Source organism: Rhinatrema bivittatum, chromosome 2 (genome assembly GCF_901001135.1).
Source record: "Rhinatrema bivittatum chromosome 2, aRhiBiv1.1, whole genome shotgun sequence".
NCBI classification, from domain to species: Eukaryota; Metazoa; Chordata; class Amphibia; order Gymnophiona; family Rhinatrematidae; genus Rhinatrema; species Rhinatrema bivittatum.
In genome coordinates, this window is record NC_042616.1 from 298,194,524 (window position 1) to 298,217,222 (window position 22,699).

The window sequence follows — 22,699 nt, forward strand, 5'->3', positions numbered from 1 at the left end:
GGGACTGCATTGTCATCTTTCCCTCTCTTGCAGCCAGCAATGGCAGTGATTGTGACCATAGGGCAGGGAGCAGGACCCCACATTTCTGAGCCAGGCTGGTGGCAACGTGGTCACAGCCAGGGGGAAGGAAGCAGGATGTAGCATTTTCAACCCAGGCTAATGGTGACAGTGGTCTTAGTAGTGGCACAGGATGCACTAGTGGTGATAATGGTGGGGCAGGGAGATGGGAAATGGAGACAGTTTAACCACAACATTTCCAGCTTGGGCCAGCAGTGGCAGTGATTGCTGAAGTGGGAGAAAAACAGCAATATACACAGCTGCAATTAGGACTTCAAGTACCTGGCTCCCTGCTCTGCATTCTCCTCAGCCAGCAGGTGCATGTGGGTATTATAGAAAGCATAAGATTGATGTCTATGTCAAATTTTGGTGACACACCACCCAGCTATTGGAGACCCATTGCTTGAGAACCACTGGGCTAAGATATGCCCCAGGGATCTGTCCAGGGACCATTGTTTTTCAATATATTTAAAATGATGTGGAAAAGGGAGATGATCAAATCTGCAGAGGACATAATCTTGGCCCAATGTGTGGCAGCAATCATAAAAGCAAACAAAATATTAAGTATTATTAGGAAAGGAATGGAAAATAAAACTGAGGATATCATGATGATCTCTGTATGAAACTATAGTGCAACCACAGCTTGAATACTGTGTGCAGTTCTGGTCATTCCATCTCAAAGAAGATATAGCAGAGCTAGAAAAGATATAGAAATGGGTGACCAAAATGATAAAAGAATATAACATTGGACATATTGGGTCAGACCAAAAGTCCATCAAGCCCAGTATCTTGTTTCTGGCAGTGGCAATACAGATTGAAAGTACCTGGCAGGATGCCAAGATTGATAGATTCCATACTGCTTAGCCCAGGGATAAGCAATGGATTTCTCCAAATCCACTTTAATAATGGTTTATGGACTTTTCTTCCAGGGACTTGTCCAAATCTTTTTTAAATTCAGCTACATTAATAGCTTCTACCACATCCTCCAACAACGAATTTTAGAATTTAATTATGTGTTGAGTAAAAAGAATATTTTCTCCTATTGGTCTTAAATGTATTACCTAGTAACTTCATTGCATTCCATCTAGTCTTTGTACTTTTTGAAAGAATAAACAACTGATTCAGGTTTACTTGTTCTACTCCACATAGACCTTTATCATATCTCCCTTCAGCCGTCTCTTCTCCAAGCTAAAGAGCCCTAACTTCTTTAGCCTTTCCTTCAGAGGAATCATTCCATTCCGTTATTCATTTTGGTTGCCCTTCTTTATACCTTTTTTAATTCTACTCTATCTTTTTTGAGATACAGTGACTAGAACTGCACACAATAAGGGGTAGATTTTATAAATCTACGCGCGCGCGTACTTTTGTTCGCGCACCAGTTGCAAACAAAGGAACGCTGGATTTTATAAGATACGCGTGTAGCCGCGCGTATCTTACAAAATCCGGGGTCGGCGCGCGCAAGGGGGTGCACATTTGTGCACCTTGCGCGCGCCGAGCCCTGCGCGCGCTGCACGTTCCCTCCGAGGCCGCTCCAAAATCGGAGCGGCCTCGGAGGGAACTTTCTTTCCACCCCCCTGCACCTTCCCCTCCCTAACCAACCCCCCCCCCCCCGGCCCTATCTAAACCCCCCCCCCTACCTTTTTTCGAAAAGTTACGCCTGCCTCCGGGCAGTAGTAAATTACGTGCGCTGGACCACCAGGGACTTTTGGCAAGTCTTGGGGGACAAACCTGACCCCCACAAGACTTGCCAAAAGTCCAGCGGGGGTCTGGGAGCGACCTCCTGCACTCAGGCCATCGGCTGCCAGTATTCAAAATGGCGCCGATAGCTTTTGCCCTCACTATGTCACAGGGGCAAGTCTTGTGGGGGTCAGGAGGGTCCCCCAAGACTTGCCAAAAGTCCCTGGTGGTCCAGTGGGGGTCCTGGAGCGATCTCCTGCATTCGGGCCGTTGGCTGCCAGTAATCAAAATGGCGCCGATAGCCTTTGCCCTTACTATGTCACAGGGGCTACCGCTGCCATTGGTTGGCCCCTGTCACATGGTAGGAGCACAAGATGGCGCCGGCAGCCGATGGAGGGAGGGCAGGAGACGCTCCAGGACCCCCACTGGACCACCAGGGAATTTCGGCAAGTCTGGGGAGGGGGTCAGGAGGGTGGGGTGTTGTAGTTAATTAAATTAAAAGGGAAACGAATAAGAATGGCACGTATCAACGGATCGGGGGGCCCCTTTGAGCGGATACAACGTATCTGGCTCCGACGAATATGAATGCCGTATGAAACATATGCGGCTCCTCTGCACATCCCTAGTGAATTCTGCATTCCGCAGTAGCGCAAAATTCCCCCAGGACTAATTTACCCTATTACAATTTACAAGTTCACTGAAAATTGTTTCAGTTCTTCTAAATCATCACCTTTAAATATCACTTCTGGCATGGGTATCTGCCTTATATCTTCCTCAGTAAGAGCTGAAGCAAAAAATTCATTCAATCTCTTTTCTATGACCTTGCCCTCCTTTAGTGCCCCTTTTACCCCTCGATCATCTAATGGTTCAACTGACCCTGTTGCAGACTTTTTGCTTCAAATGTATCTGAAAATGTTTTTATTATGAGTTTTTACTTCCCCAGCAAGCAGCTTTTCAAATTCTGTTTTAGCCTTCTTTATCAATGCTTCAAATCTAACTTGCCAGTACTTATGCTGTTTCCTTCATTTAGATCCCTTTTCCAGTTTTTGAAAGATGTTCTTTTGGCTAGAATAACCTCTCTTGTTACCTTTTAACCATGCTGGCAGCCATATGGCTTTCCTTCCACCTTTTATAATGCATAGAATATATATATATATATATATATATATTTTTTTTTTTTTAAACATCCATCCAGTTTGGCCAAATTGCTGGAAGCAAAGTCCATAAAATATTATTAACAACGTGTACTTGGGAAATACAGAGGCCAATATTCAGCCATTGAGCAGCTTGGCAAGTCAGCTGGATAAACATATACCATACCGCTGAATATACCTGGCTGTGCTAAACTTATCCGCTTATTTTTATGCGGCTAACTTTAGGCAGCCCTATGGCATGATACGAGTTAGCCGCATAACTCCACTCCTCCCCGAAATGCCTCCTGCCTGCCCCCGACTTTTGCAACTAGAAATTAACTGCATACGGCTTTTAATATCGCCAGTTAGTCATTTAGACAGATGCATTTTCAGTTATCTGAATAAATGGCTTTTGAATATCAATATACTGCTTGTTCATGGACTGGCCACTGTCGAAGACAGGATGCTAAACCTGAGTCAAGTTTCAAGTAATGCCTCCATAGAAAGGAAGAAAAAATATTTTCAGAAATTATTATTAGTTGAAGTCCAGGGGAAGTCAGTGTTACTTAATCATTAAAATATTATGTTAAATTTATTAGGGATGTGCATCCATCCTGTTTCGGGGACAACAAATCCTGAATGAATTTTTCCCGAAATTAATGGGGAGTTAGCGTGCACTAATCCTATTAGTGCGCGCTAATCCGAAATTCAGGTCTCCCCGAATTTCAAAGGCCCGAACCACGGAAATATAGAATTTCCTGTGGCGGGCCGAAAACGAAGCCCGAACCAAAAGGTTCGGGCTTTGCACATCACTAATATTTATTACAGTAATTTATTTAGCAGGCACTCCCCTCCACCCTGTCCCAGGCTCAGAGGAGACACTGCCTTGCTGGGTGTTCAGTTGTGGTCTGTGGAAAAGTTGGCAATCCTCAGCCGAGGCGCACTGTATAACCTGAAGTTGGACGCGGGTTGTAGAGACGCTAATTAATCCCCTCAACAATGTGCATCAAAGGCGGAGTGAATATAATAGCAAATGCATGTGAATGAGGCTATGAGGCATTCACTCCCAATGCAAAAAAAAAAAATGTGTATCTAGGATACACATTGAGGGCCGGATTTTAAAAGGGTTACGCACATAAGGTACGCGCGTAACCCTTTTAAAACCCCCCTGCGCGCGCAAGCCCCGGGACGCGCGTAAGTCCCGGGGCTTGCTGGGGGGGCGTGTCGGGAGTGACGTGGCGTTTTCAGGGCGTGTCCAGGGGGAGTGTTTCCGGCTCTGGGGCGTTTCGGGGGCATGGCCGAGTGCCCTGATACAGCGGCCTGTATCGGGGCCTGCCGCACCGGCGCGCGTAAGTTACTACTGCCCGGAGGCAGTAGTAACTTTTAAGATAAAGGTAGGGAGGGGGTTTAGATAGGGCTGGGGGGAGGGGGGGTGGGTTAGGTAGGGGAAGGGAGGGGAAGGTGCCGGGGGGGGGGGGGGTGAATGGAAAGTTCCCTCCGAGGCCGCTCCGATTTTGGAGAGGCCTCGGAGGGACCGGGCAGCGCGCGCAGGGCTCGGCGCGCGCAATTTGCACAAATGTGCACCCCCTTGCGTGCGCCGACCCCGGATTTTATAAGATACGCGCGTATCTTATAAAATCCCGCATAGATTTGTAAAATCTACCCCTTAGCGATCAGAAATTAACGCCTGCCTGGAGCAGGCGTTAATAGCTGAGCGCTCCTTAGATCAGTACAAAAAAGCATAAAACTGCTTTTCTGTACTGCCTCCTACTTAATATCGTTGGAATATTAAGGAGGAAAAACAAAATTAAATAAAGTTAAAAAAAAGTAAAAAAGTTCTTGGAGGAGAAGTCCATTACCTGCTATTAAGTTCACTTAGGGGGTAATTTTCAAAGGAGTTACGCGCATAAATGTAACTACTATTGTAGCAATTTTCAAAAGCCATTTACTCACGTAAAGTGCACTTATGCGAATAAATCCTATGGACAATTCAATGGCATATATTGTAGCAATTTTCAAAAGCCCACTTACTCGAGTAAAGTGCATTTACATGCGTAAAACCCAGATTTACGCATGTAAATGCTTTTTAAAATCCGCCCCTTAGAGAATAGCCACTGCCATTAGCAATGGTTACATGGAATAGACTTAGTTTTTGGGTACTTGCCAGGTTCTTGTGGCCTGGATTGGCTACTGTTGGAAACAGGATGCTGGGCTTGATGGACCCTTGGTCTGACCCAGTATGGCATTTTCTTATGTTCTTAACCCCACTGGCAGTTGGGTCAGGAAATAGATGCTTAACTGACAAACGTCCATTTCCTGAACTGTGTGGCATTTAGGCAGGGGCGGATTGTGGGAAAATAGTGGCCCGGGGGATTTTTCTCCATACTGGCCCATGGGTACCAAATTACACATACAATTTGGTGAGTCACCAAATACAGAATAAAGGGACCATAAAATATACACAGAAATGCACAGACAAACTGAACTGGAAATCACAACAAGTTAGACTGTATGTAATGCAGCAATGGAAAAACAGAAAATACCATCATTCCTCATAAAACATCAAACAATAAAATCAAGAACTATAAAACATCACAATAGGAAAATCATACTAAAAATATATATTTCAAAAATGCTGATGAATAGAACCTCCAGTAATTTAACTCAAGGAAATTTTCAAAAATTTGTATATAACACCAATAAAATATTTCAAAAAGAGCAGACATCAAATAATATTCAATAATTAAAACTAATAAGGATTTTAAAAAGGCCCTGCTGTCCCTTCTGTGGGAGTTCTTGATTTACAGACACCCTGATATTGTCAAGGATTAGGAGGTTATCCTCTCTCTCTCACACAAACTCACATGTCCATTCTCTCTCACACATACACTGTCACATACATACACATTCATGCTCTTATATCCACCATAACTTCTCACTCTCACTGACATTGACACACTCTCAGGCTCTAAGACACTCTCTCTCCCACCACATACAAACTCTTACTCCCTTGGATTTTCTCTTACACACTCACTGGCTCCTCACATACACACAAACACACACACCCAGGCAAGCTCCCAGTCATTCTCACACACACACACTGACCCCCAGGCAGGCTCCCATTCATTTTCACACCACTCCCTCCCCATCCCCCAGGCATGCACACCTTAATTCTCACACACACAGACCCCCAGGCAGGCACCCATGCATTCACACACATACACCCCCAGGCAGAGTTCCAGTCATACACATGCACACACTAAAGGCAGCCCCCCCTCTCTTTTGCCAGCAACCTCGGAACCTCTCTCATTCCTCTGCTGCCACTGTCACTGCTGCCGCGTGGCTATTGGGGAGGTGCTGATTGCTGCTACTGACACTGAAGCCCATTCTGCTGCCTCCTCTGTGCAGGCCCCGTGGGCTTCCACTTCCTCCATGCTGATCTCGTACATTGTGAGATCTGCATAGAGAAAGTGCTACTCTTGCACATTCCCAAAGATTACATGTGCCAATCACTAAAAAGTAATTTATTTATTTTTTTACCTCGGACGTCCAGCCAGGCGCTCAAGTCGCGGCATGCATTTATGCACCTTTGCTGCCTTGAGCGCCCGCCTGTACGTCCAATTTGGGCGCTCAAGGCAGCGAAGGCGCATGAACGCGCACCGTGACCTCGGACGTTCAGCTGGAGGCTCAGGTCTCGGCGTCCGTTCATGCACCTTCGCTGCCTTGAGCGCCCAAATTGGGCGTACAGGCATGTGTTCATGCACATTCACGGGCGGGGGGCTGCTGGAAGCCGCCTCGCATGGGGAGCGCCCGATCCGCCCCGGGCTGCTGAAGCTGCTCTCGCCGCCGGCTTCCCCCGGGAGGCAGGGGAGCCTCGGTGCGCGCCTCGGGAGGAGGGGAGAGAGGACTAGGGCTGCTCCGGAGTTGTCGGCGCGCCCGCACGGGAGACCGACACCCATGGACGCCCTTCTGCTGCTGGGGGTTTGCATGGCCGCAGCCAGGGCAGGTGAGCGGGGGCTGGGGGAAAGTTTGCGCGTGAAATTTCATCTCTCTCTTGCCTGTCCGTACAGGTGCTTTGTTGCGCGTACAGGTGCTTTGTTGCGCTCCCTGCTGCCGATCGCTGGCTACTGGGGCTTGCTGGCGCTGGCGCTCAAGGCAGCGGGGTCTGTAGGAGAGCCATCCACTTTCCTGGTGGAATGGCATTTCAAAAGACATTTGAAATGACAGGTACCAGCGCACCCAGGATACTGTATAGGCGCTGTATACCGCTCTATACAGTAAAATGGATTGCGCACGCCTACCGCTTCATGGATGCGCTTTGGACGCGGCTTGCATTTGCGTCTCATTTGAATACTGTATCGAGCGGTATGTGATCCAAAGTGTGCGCGTGGCAAACGAGGGTGCACCCGGCACTGCCGCACTCTTTCTTACGCGTCCTTACTGTATCGGCCTGAAATAGAGTAAACTTCTAACTCATAAAAAAAACTACTAACTCTGAAAAGAAACGAAAAAAAAAAAAAAAAAAGCAAACCCAAACTCTGAAACTACCACGAAACGGAAACAGGGGCTTGAGAAACAAATACCAACAGAAAAATAATGAGCTGAATGCAAGAGACCTATTTCGAAGCATTGCTCCGAAAAGTGTGCGAGGTTAGGATGGGTGCGAGAAAGAGATAACCTAGAAAACTACATTTCCCAGCAGGCTTCGTGGTTTCCGTCCCGCTCAGCGTGACGTAGGCACAGCTCCAGAAAAGGGAAAAGGGAAAAAAAAAAAAAAACCATCGGCGCGTTCTTCGGCCATTTTGTGGGAGTAGCGAATCTTCCTCAGGTTCCGGCGTTCGGGTCTCTGGGTTGTTTTTTTCTCCCCCCTCCCCCCCCGTTTTCCTGCCTTCCTTTTTCAGCTTGCACCTTTTTTTTTTCCCCTCCTCTTCCTGGTATTTTTTTTCTTTTCACCGTCGTCGCGGAAAAAAAAAAAAAAAAGGAAAAAGAAACAGGAAAACCGGCAGAAACCCGCCGACGCCTTTTCATTCGCAACACCGGTCGCGTAATAGTATCGCATGTCCTCTATCCAGAACCTCCAATCCTTCGGTGAGGAGCGGCCCCTCTGCCTGGCGGGGCGGTTGGGAGGTGTATTCTTAAGTTTGCGTGTTTATGCAGGTGGCGGCGGCGGGGAGGGAGCTGCTTGGGGAGCAGGAAAGTCCCCCAGTAAGTGGAAGGAGCTGGGCGGAGGCCTCACCCCAGTGCACTCCTTCGCTTTCCCTTGTTACAGGAGAAGCTCTATCCTTGGGGGAGGTGGTGGTGAACATAGACTTCGAGGCGTCCCCCGTCCCCCCCCTTTCCCGTGCTGTTATTCCTATTATCGACAATGACTTGGGTCCCTCCCCCCCTCCCTCGTTACTGTGCGGGCTCCCACCCAAGAGCTGCGGCTGATGCAACTCTGCTAGCGGGATCGAGCCGCAGCCCCCCCCTCTCTGCTCAGAGATTTAGGCTGTTCAGGAGGGGAAAAACCTGCATTTTTTTTTTAAATCAAGTGGAGAGTTCAAAGGACCCCTTTCAGAATATTTAAAATTAGCAATGTCCAGGTGGAAATAGTTTTCCCCAATCTTTTGGATTTGGCTCTGTAACTTAGTGCATTTTTTTTCCCCATCTCTTTTTCACAGACCCCTTTGCTGATGCAACTAAGGGTGACGATTTACTCCCGGCAGGGACTGAGGATTACATCCATATAAGAATCCAGCAGCGGAACGGCCGAAAAACGCTGACCACAGTTCAAGGGATTGCAGATGATTACGACAAAAAGAAACTTGTAAGGCCTTTAAGAAGGTAAAACGGAAAGCTGAGGATACTCTGTAGCGGAACGGGAGCCTGCTGAATAATTTTAAATAGGGGTGGAGGGTGTTTGCTAACTCTACTGATTTCGCTGTTAATGACCTATTTTTGGATAGAAGGATATGAGGAAGCACTGAAATATCAGGTTAAATCCAATAAACTGAATTATATTTTCTGCCTCAGATATTTCCTTTATTTATCTCGGGTATGGCTGAGGTTTCAGGCTGTCTCCACGCCTTTCACATTTAGTTTCAGCAGTTTGGACTCTCTTCAATTGTTTAGAGAAATTAGAGACAGCTAAGGAAACACAGTGAATGCTGCAAAGTAAGAATTCAGTTTAAGTAGGCAGCATATTTCATAACAAGCATGTTCATGTGGGATTTCTAGAGTAATGTCAGACAAGTATTATTCATACTAGAAAAATAGAACATAATCTCAAATAGACAATACTGTCCATCCAGCCTGAACATCCACATCTCCTGTTCAGTTTGGTCCACACTTCCTAAGTTCTGATGCTGGCCTCCTCTCTGTGACCTTAACAGGGAGATTGTTCCATACATCATCACCCTTCTGAAAATAAATAATTCCTTAGATTACTCCTGAGTCCTCTTCCTTTATCCTTATCCCATGACCCTCCCATTCCAGAGTTTCCTTCCTGTTGCGAGGCCTTCTCTTTTGCATTTATTCCTTGACAGTATCTAAATGTATGTCTTGTATCACCCCTTTTCCTCATCGTACATATCTAGAACGTCTAGCCTGTCCCCATATGCTTTATTATGAAGAAAATCTACTGACCATTTTAGTAGCTGCACTCTAGACAGATTCATTTTGAAGATGTGATCCTGTTTCCTACTGGTTAGCCCCCTCTCTATACCTAAGCATGCTACAGGTTTTGCTACAATGTTAATATCCTCTGGTATGATTACCTCTAGATCCTGCTCTTTTGTGCCCAGATCTTCACCCCCTCCCTATACTGTACTACTCCCCTGATTTTTTTTTTTTTTTTGCAGTCCAAATGCATTACCCTGCATTTTTAGCACTACATTTTATTTGCCAGAGACTGCACAAATTCTGGTCCTTGAGCTACAAACAGGTTAGGTCTGTTTTTCAGCATATCACGTGCATGAGACTTGTATGCATTAACTCGTTATATGCAAATACCCATAATGAATATGCATGGAATAGCCTGAAAACCAGGCCTGATTGTGGCTCTTAAGGACGGGAGTTGACCATTCCTGAAGGTTTATGAGGTTCATTCCTCTAGCTTCACTGAGATCCCTCCTTATATTTTGCAAACATTCCAGGGTGTCTACCTTGTTGCAGATTTGGTTTAGTTATCTGCAAAAAGGCAAACTTTTTTTTTTTTTAATAGCCCTTCCATGAGATCACTTAAAAATATTGAACAGAACCAGACTCAGTACTGATCTCTTGGCCCACCAGCAACCCCCCCCCCCCCCTTTACTCAGTGAACTCCATTTACACTACGCTTGTCATACCATTCAATCAGTTTCTAACCCAGTCAGTCACTTTTCAGGCCTATGCAAACCCTGTCAGAAGCCTTGCTGAAATCAAAAGAATGCTACATCAAGTTGTATCCTCTGATTTAACTGTCTTGTCACCCAGTCAAAGTAATTGATTAGATTACTCTAAACCATGATACCTCCAGTCCTCTAATACAGCACCAAGAACACGTGGGTGTGTTGCCACACTTCCCGGTCTTCTGCTGACCCAGCTGCTCCCCTTACCCAAACGAAATAGGTCCTCTGCCTGGGCGGAACGCAGCTGGAGTCAGTGGCACCGGCATGCTCTCTTCCCGCACACCGGAAGAGGAAGTGGTGAGCAGCAGGTGCATGGGTGGGAAGAAGAGACCATGCTAGCGTGGGCAGCATCTACTGGAAGAAAAGGAGAGGCGCGGCCTGAAAGATGAGCAGCACAGCTCGGAGTAAAATGAGGAACAACTTCAACCCCCTTGGCCAATGGGACTCCTTTCTCCGCGAGGGCTGAAAATGAAGGAGGTTGCTGCTGTCTTTAGGGTTGTGAGGCTGCTGCTGCTAGTTCAGGGGAGGGGGGAGAGTGAGTGAGCGAGCAAGCATGTGTGTTTGAGATCCTGTGTGTGAGAGTGCAATAGCATGGATGTGAAAGACTGAGAGCCTGTATATGTGAAAGAGTATGTGTGTGATTGAGAGCTGATTTAGGTGAGGGAGTATATGATTGAGAAGCTTGTGTGTAAATGAGAAGAGAGCATGTTTGTAAGCATGTGAATGAGAGTCTGTGTGAGAGAAAGACGGCATGTATGTGTATGACTGGCCTGTGTGTGTAAGCGTGAAAAGATAGCATGTGTGTAAATGTGTAATTAAGAGCCTTGTATAAGTGAGAGAGAAAAAGCATGTGTATATGTGAGAGATTTAGAGCCAGTGTGAGAGAGAGAGGAGAAAGTTGCAAGCAAACCATCCCTCCTGCTAATTCAAAAATCTCAGGCACCTGGATATCAAATGTTCCCAATATGCAGAGCAAACATTTTTTTGTATCCTTATTTTCATTACTGGGTCTTCGTGTCTTCTATTTGAAATATTTTATTGGTATCTAGAAATTTTTTATGAGTTTTTAATTGGATATTCTATTCATCAGCTGTTTTGAAATAATCTGTTCTTTTTGTTAGTATGGTTTTACTGCTACTGATTTTATAATTCTTGATTTGTTTTATAAGGATCTTTTTTTTCCTTTATTACACTGCATACAGAGACTCTCTGACTTGTTGCGGTTTCCAGTTCAGTTTTTGTCTGCATGCTTCTAGTTATGCGTTTTGGTCTCTTTATTCTTTGTTAGGTGAGGGTCAGCACGTGATTCAGGTGAGGTTTTCTGCTGGCCTGTAGTTTGTTTTGCGTAGGGCTCTATAGCAGCCTGGCTTGGTCCGTTTTCCTAATAGATGTATTGGTATCTTAAGGCCTGGTGTAATATTTTCAGTGTTGCCTTTTCTTATGTAAGGTGGTTACTGTTTAAGTGCTGGAAATTGGTGCTGTTTTGGTGTGGGATATTTATGCAATTTCTGTTCAGACAGAATACGTATCTTTTTTTCCTTGTCATTCTTAACAATAAAAATAATACTGGACCTTTATTTTTTATTTCTGCCGTAAATTGTAATGAGCAGTGTGTCACACGTGAGTGTGGTCTGTCAGGTGTGTCACTATGGAAAAAAGGTTGAGAACCACTGGCTCTATTCTATTACACTCTTATCTTTTGTTTAGCAGTGACTTTATAAATTTATTTTCCACTGAAGTTAGATTAACTGACCTGTAGTTCTCACACTCTTCCTTACTTTCACTTTTGTGGCGATGAACTGCATCTGCCTGTCCTCAATACTACTCCCACCTCTAAAGCATCAAAAAGGTTAGCCAATGGAGCTACCAGAACTGTTTCCCTAATAGCTTAGATGTATCCTGTTCGGTTCCATCACTTTATCTACTTCTTAGTTTAGGTAGCTCTTTACAAATGCATAATGTTCTACACCCTATTTGTGTGTTGTCAGTTTCTCAATTATGAAGGTGTACAATATACAGTACATATTGTATTTTTGTCCCCCCTCCCCACATACCTGAGTGATTCTCGGGGATCCTTACGGGCCTGAGCTGCGGGCCTGAGCTGAAATGATTGTATGTTCAGTTATTGCAGAGTTACAGCCTGAACCATTGATTTGACACTATAGCCCTGACTTTTATAGTTCTTTAGTAGTTCTGGCATTTTGGAGTTCTGGATATATTCCTGCAGAGTCCATGTGAATACTTTAAATACAAAATTAAATAAGTAATAAGCTTTCAGTTTTGGGGCTTTTGCTTATGAAGTAAAGTAAGAATGTCATATGTAGAGATATATGCTGATACTAAGTCAGATGCTAAAACAATATACAAATTGCCACGCCACAGGTGTGCTCCTGTGTATACTCGCAATACTTGACTGGATTCGGTGTAACTGGTTAGCTATAAACTGTTAATGTCAATTCACTTTGGTTTAAATCAATTTAAAACAAATGTAACTATGATAGCACTCCAAGTTAAATTGTACATTTTTCTTGAAGTAATGTTTATTCGTGGGTCAGTCAATCAGATATAATTAACTCCAGTTAAAAACTAGAAATATCATTCAGAACTAAGAGGTTATTTTCCAGGATGTGCACAGGATCATGATGCATATGTATGGATTAGAGATCCTTGTTAGTACTCGTGTCTCCCCTTACATGACCTGAAAACTTAGGAGTGGATAGAACATGGAGTAGAGGGGCACTGTTAAAAGGGAGGTGCCATTAACATCTGTTAATATTTATACTAACATTTCCTAATTGCCACCTGCTTCTGGTCTGATATCCTGGGACTTAGTTTAAGCAGAAGGGAAGAGGCACATATTTGCTTTGTTCTTTGGTATCTGACCAGAACAAATAAATAGCAAATTTAACACCAGTTGTCTTCTGATTTCAGCAGATGCCACCTAAGATTTTTTTCTAATTCCCAATCCAAGTTTCACTATTTAACCCAGGCATGCCTGATTAGTGCAATTGCCATAAAAGTGGACTTAATCCAGATTGTGTTGTGTACGTCTAACTTCATGTAAATTTAATAAAGATCAAAACCTAAAATTCAGTTCTTTTAATGCCATGTAACTTGTATATATAAAAAAAACGTTCATAGCTTACTATTCTTACCTACAAATGCTCATTTGATTAGTTTTTTTGAAGTTGAATTAGATATGTAATAAATAGGCCTTTTATCCTTGCAGAAATTTGCTTGTAATGGTACTGTGATCGAGCATCCCGAATACGGAGAAGTTATCCAGCTACAAGGTGATCAGAGAAAGAACATCTGCCAGTTCCTGATGGAGGTAAGCAAATTCAAATTGTTTGTAAATTACTGGTGATGACTAAGTATTGTTAAAATACACAATCATTTAATGTCTTATTTTATTAACTCTTTGCTAACCTTGCATCTAAATTGTTTTTAACCACAAGAATTCCATGCTACTGTCATGGCTGGAAATAAAGCATGTGTATAGCATAAACTATGGTGTCTTGAAAGGATATTGTTGAAAGGGGGCAACAATAATGGAAATGCTAAGTATAAAGTCTAAAAATAAATCCAAAAGAGGAGAGACATTTAGTTGGCTACAGACAGTTGTACTGCTACTACTGTTTGCTATGAATTTTCATGGGGTATTCTCTCAAGCCTTGCTTAGAGATGTTGAAACTGGACGGGTGGTGATGGGCAATAAATGCTTCAAGTGGTGAAGCTAGTGGATAAATGTGAAAACTGTAGGGATAAAAATGAGATTAAAAGAAGTAGTAGATAACTTTTGGTTAACTAGTATTGTTTTCAAATAGTTTACCATTGTTTAACTTCTGGAGTAATGTCAGGAATAACCTTGCTCAGGCGGATTATATGGTTAAAACTTAAGTCAGCATAAACTGCCGTGGTGAATACCCCTGTTTACTTTCAGGCCCTTGCCATCCTAATGGCAAGGACCTGAAGTGAACATTTCCTAGCGTATAGCAGATGGACTCGGGACCAATGGCTATAGTGTGCTCCTGATAGCAGTTGGAGACGGCGTCGGATTTCAATCTGACGTCAGTACTACATATACCCCTGCAGGAAGCTCTGCTCTTCAGTATTTCTCAGTCTCCTTAACAGTTCGGGACTATGCACACGCTTGCACAGCGTTAGAAAATTCAAACCAAAGAAGAGAGAAAATTCCAAAATCTTACTACGAGACAAGCCCCGCTCTCCTGTGGTAATACCTAAGGGTCCCTTCCCCAGTCGAGAATTCCTGAGGTGATTTCAGAGATCCTTCAGAGGTAAGCCTCGGTCCGTCAGCCGGTTCCTAGTGTGGACTTATCCCCCAGGAGGGAGCAGCTGAGAGGCAGCGGGTGCAAAACCGAGCACGGCGGTGAAGGTATTTCCCTCTCCCCCCGCAGCCGGAGACCAGTAAGCACAGAGACAAGGTAAGGTAGAAAACTTTAAGTCTCCGTGGCTCGGATAGCCGCACAGATCGCCTGTCGGCGTCTGTCCCTTTGGGTTGAGCAGCCCTGTCCAGGCTAGACACAGATCCGGCTCGACGATCCTCCCACTTGGAGACCCTCCGGAGGGAGTGCCATTTCCCCCCTCTTGATCGCTGTACTGTCTGTCTAACTGAGCCATGCACACAGCAGCGAGCCGGGCACATAACATACTTGTGCGCACAGCGGTGGGCGCACAGTGGCGCATGCATCTCCGTAAGCACACATACTGGCCTGCCAGCACGCCCTCGGCGCACCCAGAGCGCATATCTAAGTCTCCCGGCACGCACATATACGCGCACAAGCCATGGCATCACCGGCCAAGAAAGCCAAAGCACAAGCCCTCTTTCCAGCCTGCCACATAAGAGCTGCGCAGCATGAAGAGGCTACTGCCCTGCACCTACAGTGTGAGACGGCTCTGGGAGAACCAGGGCAAAGCCCACCCCAGCCAGTACAGGAATCCGTATCCACAGATAGTACCTCGGACCTCTCTATCCCCAGCTCGGCCTTCCAAACGGGACATTCGGGGAACGCCGCTTGGTTAAATGTAGACCCAGGAATCTTTTTCCTGGGTGGAATTCTTTAAAGGTCTGCAAACCTTCGTCCAGATGCAATCGGCGCCACTGGTGACACAGCCTCCACTAGAGGACCCAAACCTCCCAGGCCCTTCTCGGCCTCCCAGAGACGTGCCTCCCCTGGACAAAAGCCTAACCTTAGGGGACACTGACACCTCTGAGGAAGACCCAAGAATCTCTGGAGGAAGGGGAAATCCCTCCAGGAATGGAACCATACTGAACCATGATGCGTTTCTTCTCCAAAGACGAACTACCAAACCTTGTGTCCCTGAGCCTGAAGGAGCTCACCATCCCAGGCACAAGCGCCACAGCGGAGCCAAAGACAAACCCTCTTCTGGTCGGGCTCTGTCAGGCCTCACACCATTTCCCATTGCTGCAAGCCGTACAGCAACTGATCAACCTGGAATGGAATGCTCCGGAGGCCAGTTTCAAAGGAGGACGGGCCCTAGAAGCCCTATATCCACTGGAACCCTCAGCCAAAGAACTCCTGGTGTTTCCCAGAATGGACGCCATGGTCTGCGCTGTCACAAAGCACACTACCATTCCAGTCGAAGGAGGAGTAGCACTCAAGGATGCCCAAGACAGACGTCGGGAATCCATTATTAAACAGTCATTTGATGCAGCAGCTGTGACACTACAGATCACTGCCTGTTATGCCGTGGTGACAAGCGCATGCTTGTTAATGGCTAGGAACACCACCATGCCCGTCGAAACACTAGAACCAGCAATATCCTTCCTCATGGATGCGACTTCCGACCTGGTGCACATTTCAGCTAGGGGCATCTCATCCATTGTGGCAACCAGAAGGCAGCTCTGGCTCCGAAGCTGGTCAGCCGACGCAACTTCTAAAACGAAACTCACGAGAATGCCGTTTAAAGGAACCCTCCTGTTCGGAAGTGAACTGGAGAAGTTAGCCGACAAATGGGGCGAATCCCCAATACCTCGGATACCGGAGGACAAGATCAAGAGAAGCCAACGCCCCTCTCCCCGAACATCCAGGGGCAGAGGATCACAGCGTTTCAGACTGTACAAGAATACATACCAAGAATCTCGCCCCGCAGGCAGGGGCCAGTCCTTTCGGAACAAACACAAGAGGGGAGCTGGCTCAGGTCCAGGCCCCAGCTGCACCCCACAATGAGAATCAACAGACCCATCCACAGAAGAAGCCATAGGGGACAGGCTTGCCAGATTCTAACAAAGATGGTTCGAGATAACGTCGGATGAGTGGGTCCTAACCATCATTCGAGAGGGATACTTTCTGGATTTCCACAGCATCCCTCCAGACAAAATTGTGAAATCTCCTTGCCATTCCCCCTCAAAGAGGACGGCAGTGGAAACCACACTAACCAAATTGCTCGCCTTAAAGGCTATAATACCGGTGCCCATGCACCAATGAAATACTGGACACTATTCCATCTATTTTATCGTCCCCAAGAAAGAGGGAATGTACAGGCCCATCCTGGACCTCAAGTCGATCAACCACTACCTGAGGGTACCACACTTCGCATGGAAACACTACGCTCTATCATAAGGGCGGTACAGCCGAGAATTTCTGACCTCACTGGACCTGTCAGAAGCCTATCTGCACATCCCAGTCCATCACGATCATCAGCGCTTCCTATGCTTGACGATCCTGGACCATCACTACCAGTTCCGAGTGCTACCCTTCTGGCTAGGTACAGTCCCTCGGACGTTCACCAAAATCAAGGTCGTAGTGGCAGCGACTCAGGAAAGAAGGCATCCTCGTTCACCCATATCTGTACAATTGGCTGATCAGGGCAAAATCTCCAGAGGAAAGCCATCAGACGACCACCAGAGTCAAGAATCTCCTGGAGAACCTCAGATGGGTCGTCATCGCAACCAAGAGCTGTCTGCAGCCCTCCCAATCTCTGGAATACCTGGGAGTCTGCTTCGACACCTAACAGGACAATGTCATTCTTCCCACTACAAGGAGAAGGAAATTGATGGACCAGTTGAGAACTGTTGGACGGTGCTCGCCCCACTGTATGGGACTACCTCCAAGTCCTCTGACTCATGACATCAACCCTAGAAGTCGTACCATGGTCAAGGGCCCACATGCGACCACTACAACGTTCTCCACTGTCACGATGGAACCTGATGTCCCAGGACTACACTGTCCGCCTCCAGTTACCGGCAGAGTTATGGATCCAGCTCCTATGGTGGCTACAAGAAGACCACCTGAACAAGGAAGTAAAGTTATCCCCACAGACCTGGGTCTTGCTCACCATGGATGCGAGCCTACGAGGGTGGGGAGCCCACTGTCAGGAACTGACGGCCCAGGAACAATGGGACAAGGAAGAGTCAGGATGGAACATCAACCGTCTGGAAGCCCGGGCAGTCAGACTAGCCTGTCTACGATTCAGTCACAGACTCTGGGGTGAATCTGTCAGTCATGTCGGACAACGCCAAAACAGTGGCCTACATCAATCGACAGGGAGGAACCAGAAGCCAACAGGTGTCCCTGGAAATAGACCCCCTAATGGCGTGGGCGGAAGCAAAGGTATAAGGGATCTCTGTCATCCACATCGCGGGAAAAGACGTCGCTGCGGATTACCTCAGCAGGGAAAGTCTAGACCCAGGGGAATGGAGGCTGTCAACCATAGCCTTCCAGTTAATAAGACCGCTGGGGAACTCCAGCCATGGACCTTCTGGCAACCCAGTCTAACGCCCAAGTCCCCAAGTTCTTCAGCTGCAGACGAGAACCACAATCCCAGGGGATCAACACCCTTATCCAGACCTGGCCACAGGAAAGACCTGCTGTATGCCTTTCCTCCATGGCCACTACTGGGCAGGATTATCCGCAAGATAGAACACCACAGGGGGCTAGTACTTCTAGTGGCCCTGGACTGGCCAAGAAAGCAGTGGTACGCAGACATGCAAAGACTTCTGGAGGGGGGAACTCTCTGTATCTACCTCCACACAGGGACCTGCTCCAGCAAGGACTGATCCTCCACGAAGACCCAACTCTATTCTCGTTTACGGTCTTGGCATTGAGAGGACTTGCCTGAAGAAGAGCGAATACTCGGGGGCAATGATTGACACCTTGCTCCAAGCACTCAAGTTTTCCACATCTTTAATGTACATATAATATGGAGAATATTCGAAGCCTGGTGTAAAGCCCGTGACATCCTTCCACAGACAGTCAAAATTTCCTGATCCTGGAATTTCTGCAGGATGGCTTGAAGGGGTTGTCTTTCAACTCCATCAAGGTTCAACTGGCCGCACTGGCCTGCTTCAGAACCAAAGTGGATGGCATCAGTCTATCTTCCCATCCAGACATCTCCCGCATCCTGAAAGGGGACAAGCAAATCCAACCACCACTAAAGTGGTCGGGTACCCCTATGGAATCTCAATCTAGTACTCTACTTCCTAGCGGTGTCTTCTTTTAAACCTTTTCGCAGGCTGTCCCTACGGCTCCTGACCTTGAAGACTGCATTCCTAGTGGCAATATGCTCAGCCCGTCGCATCTTCAAACTTCAAGGACTATCCTGTCGGGAACCGTTCCTCAGATTCACACCGGGATCCATACAGCTACGCACTATCCCCTTCCTTCCTTCCTAAGGCGGTTTCTCATTTCCACTTAACCAAACCATCTCGCTGCCATCTCCTGACGAGCATAAGGACTCTGAAGACTCGCGCCTCTTCTGCCATCTTAACGTCGGCAGACTCCTAGTCTGATTCCTGGAAAGATCAGAATCCGTACTAAAGACAGACCACCTATTCGTCCTTCACAGTGGGAAGAAAACAAAGGGAAGCGGCCTCATGGGCAACCATAGCCGCTAGATGAAAGATAGTAATCAGGGCGGCCTACGTAGAGGCAGGCAAGCCTCCACCTCTACAAGTCAGACCCATTCCACCAGAGCCCAGGCAGTGTCCTGGGCAGAAACCAAGATGCTGTCACCCACCGAGATCTGTAGGGCGGCGACATGGTCCTCTATTCACACCTTCTTGAGGTTCTACTGCCTGGGTATTCAGGCCCGGGAGGATATAGCATTTGCAAGGGCATTACTAAGTGGGCCATGGGCAGCCTCTCACTGGTTTGGGAGTAGCTTTTGTACATCCCATTAGTTCTGAGTCCATCTGCTACACACTAGGAATGGAGAGAAATTACTTACCTGATAATTTCGTTTTCCTTAGTGTAGATAGATGGACTCAGAATCCCACCCACGGCCACCTCAGAATCCGGAAATCTCGGGTGACAATCCCCGAGAGCAAGACAAGCACAGGTAAGCCACGCTTGTCCTCTAGTTAGGACACCCATAGTTACTCGGCGTCGGCGTTTCTCAGTTGAGTGCACTGGTGATCTCCAGCTAAATTCACGTCAACCAGTTCAAGTTAATAAAGTTATTCAAACACACACATATCCATAATTGCTTATCGAGGAGAATACTGAAGAGCAGAGCTTCCTGTAGGGGAATATGTAGTGCTGACATCAGATTGAAATCTGACTCGTCTCCAACTGCTATCGGGAGCACACTATACCCATTGGTCCTGAGTTCATCTGTCTACACTAAGGAAAATGAAATTATCAGGTAAGTAATTTCTCCATTGTTGGATGCAGTGTGTTCCCTCTTATTTCTTCTATGTACAGTGATCTTTGAAACACCATTTTATTTTTATTTGTATTTTTCCCATGTGTGCTTTCTTTCATGACTTGTATACATGTGCACAGCTTACCAGGGGCATTGGTTGGGTTGTCAGTCAGAAATGCAGAATCCTCCCCCCATCCCCACATTTGGTAGTCCACTCATTAGGTTGATAGCGGCTCATATTTGTGATATGAATTTCAAACAGGATTGTTAATGCAGTTGTTCCAGTTGATTCTGCTCTAACTCCAGCATAATTGGAGAGAGTACCATGTTTTTCTCCATGAAAATTAGTAGCCACAGTAGCAAAAATCTCCTTATACAATCCTTTAAACTATCATTTTCTGGCCATATTGGCTATGATTTAAGTATTTGCATAGTATGGTGCATACTTACCCCATGTAATTACTTAATACAAACAAAGCATGGTTTCTTGCGATGTCCATAAACTATTAAATGTTAACTCCCCTACTTCAAAATAGCAAAAAGGCTATCAAAATTCTTTGGTTCACTTTAGAAAATGGTGCATAAGAATTTGTATTCATTTTATTACTAGTAAAATACTTTAAGACTACAGAGGCAGTCATTCTTTTTTTTTTTTTGTTTTCCCCTCAATTTTTACCTTGTTGCTAAAATGTTTGTGGTGTGTGTTTTTATTTCTGGATGTCTAAAACAGCCATTTTATGTAACCTAAAATAGTTTAAAATGTTTACAGTCTCTTGAGAGTAGAAAGAAAATACTTCCAAGAAAACGTATGTGGCTAGCATTTGGTATGAGGATCTTCTTGGGTGATAAACAGACCTCCTTTGTTTCAAACTAGAATATTCAAGAGAATTTTGCTCCTCTTCATTGCTAGTTTACTTCTGAAACTCCCATTCAATTTTTTTTGCTTTGGTATACATCAGAAACATTTTAAATACAAAAATATTTAAAAAATAAATAAACAGGCTGTGATTCCACAGTCCTTGCTATGAAATTATAGCACTTGGAGCCCCTCCACACCCCCAAAAACATGGACTGATGCTTCTCTTGCCCTACTACTGCAGCTGTCAAATGTTTTTTTGTTGGCACAGCTCATCCTTTCTCTCCCCTTGCCAGTCTTTAAGCTCTTGTCCACATGGCTATATTTAAAACTTGGAACCATGACTACCTGTTTTATGGTGATAAACACAAATTTTACTTTCAAAAATATTTTTAGTATGAACGTATATCATTTTGTGAAACCTGGTGGCTTTGGTTCTTGCAGTACTGTATCCTTGTGGATAAACAGCACTGAATAAAGTGATTGGAAACTCCCCCCCCCCCCCCCCCCCCCCCCCTCCCTCCTCCATGGCCTCAGTTTCTAGTTAATACTTTGTTGAATGTAGATAAAGGTGACTAGGAAAGTGAATTGAAATGTTTGCCCTTTACATTTATTTTCAGTACCAGTGACAACTATTTGCAGATTTAAGGAGTCAAACTATGTTGTTTTCAATTTGGTTATTGTCTATGCAATCTTTTTTGGGTAAGGAGAAACCTAAACTCTTTTTTTTTGTGTTTTGTTTTATTCTTTCTTTAGATTGGTATCGTCAAGGAGGAGCAACTTAAGGTTCATGGCTTCTGAAATGTGTATAAACACTTGAATTGTTTGCAGATTTTGCTCTTGCCCAAGTTGGCTACTTTATGAAAAATGAGTCTTTGCAGTATATGGACTTTACACTTGTCTGAGCAGTCAACATTTAATTTGCATTTGCATGACTACAGAAGATGTGGGATGTGTAGGCTAGTAACACATAAGAAAACAGCTGTAAGATGGTAACAGAAGACTTTTTGTGATTTTAGCACATTTCCAATGGAAATGTTTTAGTGCTGATTGTTCAGTTTACTTTTCACCTGATTTAAGATGTTTTTGTTGTAATAAAACCATGTATGTTGCTACCAAACAATAAAATGTTGTCTTTATTATTGGTGGTTAAGATGCCATTACATTCTTATGGATGCTATTTAGAAGTAATTACAGTTCATCTTGGAATTCTCAAAAGAAGGAAGGTAATTTTCTCCTGACCTTCATAACTATAAACAAAATCTTTACTGGCATACACCCTCTCCCTGTTATCCTGCTAGACCATTCCATTCCTATGGGTTTATACCTCTCTGCCAGCAGATTGTTACAGAACTCATTTTCTAGCAAAATAATCATGGTTAATATTGGTACAGCATTGCTGTTCACCAGTATTCTATCTCCAGCAAATGGAAGCAGGTGTCTGGATTGGTATAGCAGAAAAGTGCTCCAGGGGTTTTATACCTGTCTTGGAGAGCTCATTGCCTGCAGTCTTGAACTGTCTCTTCACATTGAGCAAAATCCTTGGCTGGCAAGATTCTTTCCCTAGTAAAGCAGCCTTGGATTGCACTCCCAAGGATTTTTTTTTCTCTTGGTAAAGCAGGTCCTGATGCTCTTGGTTTCCCGTCGATAGCAGGGCTGAATTAGCCATGCTGTCATGGGAACTGTCCATCAGGACTGGGAGGCAGAGCTTCCTAACTTATGTCAGAGCTTTGCTCTGAGGCTGTGCTTGGTTTTCCCGTTGCTGCTAACAACTCTCCTCAGTCTGTTTTTCCGCACGTGGGATCACACGCGAGCTTCAACCTCCTCAGCTCATCTTTGTTTTCAGGGAAGTGCAGCTCAGGAAAACGGAAATATGAAAGATCACAGTAGGAAGGATGCTCCCCGACCCTCGGGGTTCAAACCCTGCCTCTGCGGGAAGGTCATGCCATCATAGATGGACATGACCGCTGTTGCAGATGTCT

The 22,699-nt window shown here is 45.5% G+C and overlaps 1 protein-coding gene across 1 annotated transcript; it reads left to right on the plus strand.

The window, feature by feature from the left end:
* Positions 1-7,661: 7,661 nt before the first annotated feature.
* Positions 7,662-21,832, plus strand: LOC115084596 (eukaryotic translation initiation factor 1b-like). The gene is given in 5 exon segments (XM_029589673.1): positions 7,662-7,955; positions 8,528-8,671; positions 8,674-8,690; positions 13,464-13,565; positions 21,474-21,832. Coding segments are annotated over 5 exon segments (339 nt in total). The 5' UTR covers positions 7,662-7,924; the 3' UTR covers positions 21,519-21,832.
* The last annotated feature ends 867 nt before the right edge of the window (positions 21,833-22,699 follow it).